At 54.4% G+C, this 7704-nt stretch overlaps 1 protein-coding gene across 2 annotated transcripts; it reads right to left on the reverse strand.

The window, feature by feature from the left end:
* Positions 1 to 491: 491 nt before the first annotated feature.
* VGLL2 (vestigial like family member 2) lies at positions 492 to 7386 on the reverse strand. Of its 2 annotated transcripts, none has more exons than XM_059842246.1 (4): positions 7248 to 7386; positions 4802 to 5093; positions 2599 to 3117; positions 492 to 1518 (listed from the first exon to the last, which is right to left on the reverse strand). In XM_059842246.1, the coding sequence occupies exons 1-4, from the start codon at positions 7326 to 7328 to the stop codon at positions 1478 to 1480; spliced, it is 933 nt and encodes a 310-aa protein (XP_059698229.1). In that variant the 5' UTR covers positions 7329 to 7386; the 3' UTR covers positions 492 to 1477. The 2 variants fall into 2 exon arrangements, with proteins under 2 accessions (XP_059698229.1, XP_059698230.1); XM_059842247.1 differs by having other exon boundaries at positions 492 to 1721; positions 2581 to 3117.
* Positions 7387 to 7704: the final 318 nt, after the last annotated feature.

The raw sequence follows: 7704 nt of genomic DNA on the forward strand, positions 1-7704 counted from the left end.
TACATCAAGGAAAAAAAAACCAAACAGAAAAAAACCAAAACAAGATAGTATTGAGATCAGATGTTTTATCTATAAAAAAAGTCAGCTTTTAAGTATAGGGTAAGTGCCATTTCTGCCCTTTTTCATTAATTATTCATCACCTGGTAGTAACATTTTTATTTACCACCTCCATAGCAGTTCTATATGCTACAGTCTCCTCTTCTAGCCGAAGAAATATGGAGAAGCTCCCTTACTTAACCAATCTTACAACCACACCATATTCTAAAATGTAGCACTGCAATAGTCTCATATTTTCTTATCTTTTGTGTTGATCACTGTGTGTTTTACTCATCAAGAAAAGCTGGTAGGATTTCTATTTATCTCTCATGCAAAATAATAAAATAATTCGCTTCATCCACGTGAGAGATAAGGTTTCTGGTTCACCCTGAAGTTTCCAGTTTGCCTCATTTCTCTTACTTAACTTTAATTCTTCATTAAAGTACACATGATGAATGAAGGAGATTCCTTTAATACAGCTTTGCTACTGTTAAATATCTGTTTGCCCCTTTCAAAAAACCCCAAACAAAACAACGACTAAAGTGGCAAAATGACAGCAACAAGTAGACAAAGGGAAGTGTTAGAGGCAACTCAGAACTAATGTCCACCAAGTGCTTTTTGTTCTGGGTGTTGGGTTGGAGGCGAGCCATTCTTCATCAGATTCGTTTCTCACCCTGCTTTAAGAGGGTTAAACTTTCACCAGAAAATGTTTATTGTAAAAAGAAAAAAAAAAGAAAAAAAAAAAACACAAAAAAAAGCCAACCAAAACCAACCAAACAACCCCACCCCCAACCAAACAACTGTTATACAGCCAATGCAATGTGCCAAACTCTGAGAAGTGCCACCTTGGTTTTCGTCTTTCTGGGATTTAAGCAGTTGTGAGGGGAACAGCTGCATATCTGTAAGTCCAGGGCAGGTGGCCCCAGTCAGACACTTGCCACTCACAACCACAAAGCTGAAAAATCTGACCAGTTCCTTGACAGTCCAAAAAAGTTCATGAGTTCCAGTTTCTTGTCCTTTTACTTTTCTATAATGCAAAATAAAAATCCAGTTCAAAACTGCTGAATATCTTTCCCATGGCTGCATTCAAGAAATAACTTTCACTGCCATAAAAAAATATTCACACCACTAAAAAACCCCCACGATTTCCTCTGTTGCCTGTATGAAGGCCAGTGGTTGTTTTGCATCACCATCCATGATGTCATTTGACTCTTTCACAGTAGTCTTGCTGCAGGTCTGGATGTGGGGTCTGCTTAAATAGAAGTTCAATGTCTTTGGCTCTCCTCTTGAAACAGAGTGACTTTCCTCTCCAAAACAAGTCTAAAGTATCACCCTTGCAATGCCGGGTCCTTTTAAATCCTGTTGTCTTTCCCCGAGCAGCAGGACCACAGTGGGCTTGGAAAAGGGCAAGGGGAGATCTGAGAGTCTTTGAGTCAGCACATCAGCTCAGAAGGGATCCACCACAGAAGGAGTAACGGCGAGCTGCAAACCAAGATCAGAAGCTGTTACAAACTGACCCGATTTCAGCTCTGAATGCCACCATGTCTAACGGGTAGAGAGCTACAGGGGAGAGCCAGGGGAAGAAGAGTGAAGGACAGCTCTAAAACCAGTACAGATCCTTGCTTTTATCCTGAGGTTGCAAACCTGAGAATGGAGAGAAGAAAAACAAAAAAAGGAAGAAGAAAAATAGGTACAGGCATTTAAGAACAGAGGAAAACAAATTGCATTTCTTGCCAGCTGAGATCAGTCTAAAGCATGGGATCTCCAGAGCCCCAGGAGGCTGTGAAACAAGGAGAAGAGCCCAAGCCAGACTGGAGAAAGTCCCTCCTGTTTAAAGTGAGGACACCATAAGGAGCCATTAGTGGCTGCAATAATGAAACCAGCATGGAGCAGACCTTCCTTCCCTCCACAACCACTGACTCAGGATCTGTCACTGCTGACTGTGCCTGCGCACCCATTTTTGTCAGCACTACAGCCACAGCCTTGGTTCCAGACACCCCAATAGGCACCACCAGGGGAAGAACACTGCCATTTTTGCTCAGCAAATGCAACAGTGCTTTCATCTCAAAAACTGGAAGGAGAAGGTGGTTAAGGAAAGGAGCTAGTTCATGAACCTGCCTGGTGTCTAGAAATGACCCCTCAGGGCAGCACATAGATGGGGCCAAGCAGCGACCTTTGGGCTGTTCCATTCTGCTCCTAGCTCTCACTGCTCAATGCAGGAGCAAGACCAGGGCCAGAACAAAAGTACCTCAAAGTAACCTGTAGCCTTAGGGAATGTCTGAGGGCATCAGAAATTCAAATAATGTTGTGGAGGTGTGATGTGTTGGCCCGTCCCGTCCTTCCTCTCCGTTCTTCACTTGCCTGGCCTGAGAGACCCAAGAAGAGCACCCAGGGCAGACCTCAGGTGTCACACATGGGGCTTCCACCCTCACTTCATTCCCCTACAGCAGAACCTCAGCCACCTGCCCTGAGTCCTTCCCTACTGCTATGGACGGAGTGGAATCAGGGAACAGGGTTGCAGCTGAGCCAGGGGGCCTGGAGGGACCGAGGGCAGCTCATTACCTGTGTCCACATTGAGGCCAATGCTCTGTGCCATGTCTCCCGTTGCACTGGGGAAGGGGCCCGGTGTCGTCCAGGCTGCAGCAGCGCCCGCTTCACCCTTGCCCAGTTCACAGGGGGGGCTGACTGGTGTGGACACGGAGGCGGGGGTGAGGCGGTGCGGGCGGACGGAGGCGGTGGGCACCAGGAGCGAGCCGTAGCGGGGGTCAAAGTGGGGCCCGTAGACCTCGTGCATGGCGGCGGGGCGGGGGTAGGCGGTGCTCTGTGTGCCGATGTAGGGGTGGTGGTGGTGGTGGTGGTGGTGGTGGTGGTGCGCGTGGTGCCAGGGCTCGGGGCCACCCTGGTGCAGGTGGCCGTGCAGAGAGGCGGGCGCGTAGGGGTCGGAGGCAGCGGCGAAGGGCAGCTCGCTGTGGGCAGCAGCTGACAGGGGGCTGCTCAGGCTGGCTGGGACCGAGGAGGGCTGGTAGGTGCTGTTCCAGAAGGATGGCGGGAAGATGCGCTGGCTCATTGGGAAGGATCCATCTGGGTGAAGGAAGTGGGAAAGAAGGACAGCAATGAGTACACCCCACAAGACTTGATCTCATTTCCCTAGGGCTCTGTCCCTCCCTGATCCACCCAAACCAGTCTTTTCATTCCCTTTATTCCACGAAAGACTGGCACGCATAAGAACTTGCCCCAAACAAATACGGATTCCTCTCATCCAACACACCTATCCTATGTCTTATCCATGAAGCTGCAGCTATATCCTGCAGCTTTTTCTTTCTATGTAGATGGGCAAAAGGATGTTACCTAAGGCAAGAGAAATATCACTTTCCTTCAGTAGTGGAAACTGAGAGCTACTATCCACCACTTAAATTTTCATGTTTGGGTTTTTCTTGTTTGTTTTTGTAACAATTTCCTTGTCTATATATTTATGCCCAATGCTTCCTGGAAAGCTGCTGCTGCCTCAGAGCAGTAGCAAAGTGGGCAGGAACAGTGAGAGATGTGACTAAAGGCAAGTTTGAATTACTCAAATATCTGGGGGCAATTCTCCATCTATTACAGCTATCTGTTTCTTAGGTATACTGTCAGCCTGTTTGGGAAGCCCTCAGCAGAACTTTGGAGATTGGCAGGGCAAAGACAAAGACCCTACATTTTCTTAGCCCAGTTAGCAATGTGCAAGAGGGACTGGTGATCATTAACATCACAAATACATGTTATGTATGATTAATTGGGAATGCACACTGTTCTTGAAAGAAATAAAACTATGTTCCTAATACTCCTTTGCCAGGGAAGTATGTCAGCTCTGAGCCTTGGCATTGCCTGGGAGAAGGGGAAGCAGTTCATGATGAGCAAAAAAAACCTCCTCTACTGCCATCAATTCCAGCACTGACTATCTCTCACCCGTGAAATATTCTTGGACACTACAGACGGCAATCCATGCAAGGTCTGGGAAACCAGCCCTGGCCGAGCAGGTGGCCCTGTGAGGGAGGGTTACTAAGACTGCCCATAAGGAAGTGCCAGCCCTAACTCTCTGGCAGATGGAGTGTGGAGAAGATTATTCCCCTCTGCCCTGACTACCCTCGTGGGCCTGTCCACTGTGAATCAGGTGTAGATACAGAGAGCTGTGCATAAGCCACAGCCTTAGTCTTGACAGCACATGGCCATGGCAGGTTTGCAAGCCCTGTTTTCAGAAACTTAAGAGTCCTTGTCAGCGGTCCAGCAACAATCAGGGTGCTGATACACTCAGGGCAAGATACAGGGACACACAATCATTTCTTTTAGAGGTGGGAAGCTGATCAGATTGTTCCCACATTTGATTTTTGCTTTGATCCCATCGCTATGACCGCCCTAAACTGAAAACTAGGGTCAACAGAAACTGGTCACAGTTTCCGAGTCACTCCGTGGCTAGTTGGGCAGTAGCCCTCTCCAGGTAAAGCACTGCAGTGAAAAGACAATTTGTTTCCCCGACCGCTTCTCAGTCTGCTTTCCCCCTGGGCCATGCCCTTCTGCATAATCCGAAGGGCTTTATTCTCTCCTTTTTACCCTAAAAGGGCCAAGCAGCTTGCAGCTCCTAGCCTCGGATCCCAGGGGATGCCCGCCGGGCACCAGCCGCTGGTGGGAGGGAGGAGAGAGCTGGATTCGGAGCCGAGGCGGGGACAAGGTGCCGGCCCGGGGGGGGCCCACATCCCCCGCATCCCCCCCATCCCCCTCGCTCCCCGCTCACCCCGCCAGGACCCCGCGTTCCGCGCCGCCTTCGCGCTGCCCAGGGAGAAGCTGCTGGGCTGGCTGAGCGCCCGGCTGAAGTGCTCATCCACCACGGCGCTGATGTCCCCCTGGAAGTAGGTGAAGAGGACACAGCGGGAGCTGATGTACTCGGCCTCGGGGGGTCGCTCCTTCTCGGGGCTGCAGTCCTCCTCCTTGATGCTGGCCGCTGCGTGGCTGGAGAAGGAGCTGCCGGCGCTGGCGCTGCTGCCGCTCTCTGGGGCTTCCTGCATTTTGGAGTAAAAGGCGAGTTTCTGCAGGGAAGGAAAGAAAACGGACCCGGTCACGCAGCACGCCCTGCCCCATCCGGCGTGCAGCGCCGAGCCCTCTCCCGCGGTCTTTCGGAGAGGATGCCAAAGTCTGCTCCTCGGCTGCCCGCAGTTCCCTCAGCATACACCACTATCCCCACACCCCCATATCGCCCTCTGTAGTCCGGGGGCAGAGAAAGGGACTGCAAATAGGGCCGGGGGACCGAAACCCACAGGTGCCGAACGGGATGGAGCAAGATAGCCGCCGGGTGGAGAAGGCTCGGCCGGGCTGGGGTCACGCCGCCGGGTCCCCCGCACCAAGCCCCTCAAAAAAAGGCTCTTTGCAGCTGGCTTCGGTGCGGACGTCGGCTGTCAAGGGGCTGCAATGCCGGGGCACGGGCGGGCGACTGCCGAGCACCCACGGAGCAGCGCCGGCAACTGGGAGAAGGCGAGAGCCCCTCGGTCCCCGGCTCCGAATGTCTATCTGATGCCAAGAGTGTCCTGTAACCCAGAGCGGCGAGGTAGACGCAAAGAGGGGAAAAAAGACTGACAGTCTTAAACGCACTTCAGGGCAAAACTCAGCATTTCCCTGAACACCAAGAAGCTCCAGGTTTTTGCTACAAGATTATTCTACTATATTCCGCCGAGTGGGAAAGCAGAGGGCGTTGTGAAGTTTGCCGATGTTTCCCGTCTTTATGCGTGTTAGCGTGTCTGCAGCTGCTGAGAGTTTCTTAGCAATAAGCGCTGGGACGCGGAGCCCGGGAGGGCTTGGCCGAGGCGAGCAGAGCCTCGGGGCGGCCGGCGGAGGAAGAACCGAGAGGACGGGGCAGAGTCTTGGGCCAAGACACGCGGTATATTTGATAATGTCACTCGTCGCGACGACCGCCTTTCCTCTTGGCTCCCTGTTCTGCCATTGAGGTAATGATCATCCCCCTTAATAATGTCATAAGCCGGGGTTGAGAGGGTGGTGGGAGGGAAGGCAAGGTGGGGAAAGACATTATCTGCTATTTGACGGGTTCTGGGCCCCGTTGCAGGGCGCTGGAGGGGGCACAGGGACCGCTGCACGGCGGGGGCTGCACCCTCCGCGGGCCCGGAGCACCGTTCTCTATATCCATCCCCTTTTTCGTTATGCTGGGGGAGGAAGGAATTAATTTCTGGAAGGGATAAGGGCGAGGGAAAAACTGGGAAAGCAGAGGGGTTGAAAGGACAGCAGCGTGCAGCAGGTGAAGCCGGGGGAGCCGAGCCTGACCCACGCGGGACCGTGCGCGTCCCGGCGCCAGCAGATCCCCGCGCAGCACGGGCCGTGCGTGCCCGAAACATCCCCGCGGCCGGAGCGATCCTTTCCTTGAAACCTCGGCATTAGCTGATACCAGCGATCTCCCTGGAGGAGCTACACGCAGAGGGGCGGCGGGACGGGGCTGCCGCTCACGAAGCACCCGCGGGTCTCGCAGGCGACGGCCGCCGCCAGCAGCCCGGGGAGCCGGGGAAAGTCCCGGGGTCCCGCCGCCGCCGAGAGCGCCCCGGGATAGGGGAGCATCCTGTAGCCCCTTGCTCCCCTTCGCGGCGGCTGTTTCCTCCGCCATCGCCAAACCGGGCAAACCCCGCAACCTCGCGTCTCTCTCGCCTCTCCCACTTCCAGAGCGTAACTCCGGAGCCCCCCTCTGAGGCGGCTGCAAAATCTCTGCACCAGGCGGCTTCCGTGGCAGCGGCAGGGATGCCGGCACGCCGGGGTGAGCGATGACCCGGGAAGCCCGGCCTCGCATCTCCCGACGGTCCCCACACACATCGCTACCCCGACCCGCCGCGCTCGGAAGTAGCCCGTCCCGGTAAAGAAAACAAACAAGTAAACATTTTAAAACAAACAAACAAGCAAACAAACCCCCTAAAAATCCTTCTGAGGGTTAAATTCGTCCCCTCTCTCCAAAGGCATCCGTCCGTCGTTTGCAGCCGGCATACGTACCCTGCCGAGCCCCGCGCCAAGGTGGGATGCGGTTCTGCTCCGCTCACCATCGCAGGCTCCCAGATCTCCCCCCCTCCCGCCCCCCCTTTCCCCTCCCCTTCTCCTTTTCCCTTTTTCCCTTTGGTGAGGCCCCAGATGGCCATCCTCCAGACGATACCCCTCCCACCTTCTGCCTCTCCACCGCTGTCCCCTACACGTACCTGGTGGTAGGGGCTGTAGGCTGCTGCGAAGTAGGGCTGGGAAGGACCGTAGACTTGGTACATAACATCCAAACAGCTCATGGCTGGCCGGGGCCGAGAAGTATTTTTTTTCTCATCAACTCGTGTTCTGCAAAGTGGACTAATGCTTCGGGGGAGGGAGGTTCCCGGGGGTTAAGAGGCACCGCGCACTGGTGGGAGGAGTGAGGGGGGATGAGGCGGCCCTGGGCTGTGCTGACACCCCCTCCCTGCCTTCTTTCTCTGCCTTCCGCCCTTCCTATAGCGTGGCTCCCTCCCGCAAATACGCCGGGACTGGAGGTGCTCCCCGGCCGCCGGGGGACTTCCAGCCCCAGGCCCGGCGGGTGGCAGAGGCGGAGGGAGCAGGGAGACCCCGGTTCCGCAGCCGGGACTGCCCGGGAGCAGCGGGGCTGGAGGCGCAGGGGGAACTCCGGCCACGCAG

This window comes from Haemorhous mexicanus, chromosome 3 (genome assembly GCF_027477595.1).
Source record: "Haemorhous mexicanus isolate bHaeMex1 chromosome 3, bHaeMex1.pri, whole genome shotgun sequence".
Taxonomy (NCBI): domain Eukaryota; kingdom Metazoa; phylum Chordata; class Aves; order Passeriformes; family Fringillidae; genus Haemorhous; species Haemorhous mexicanus.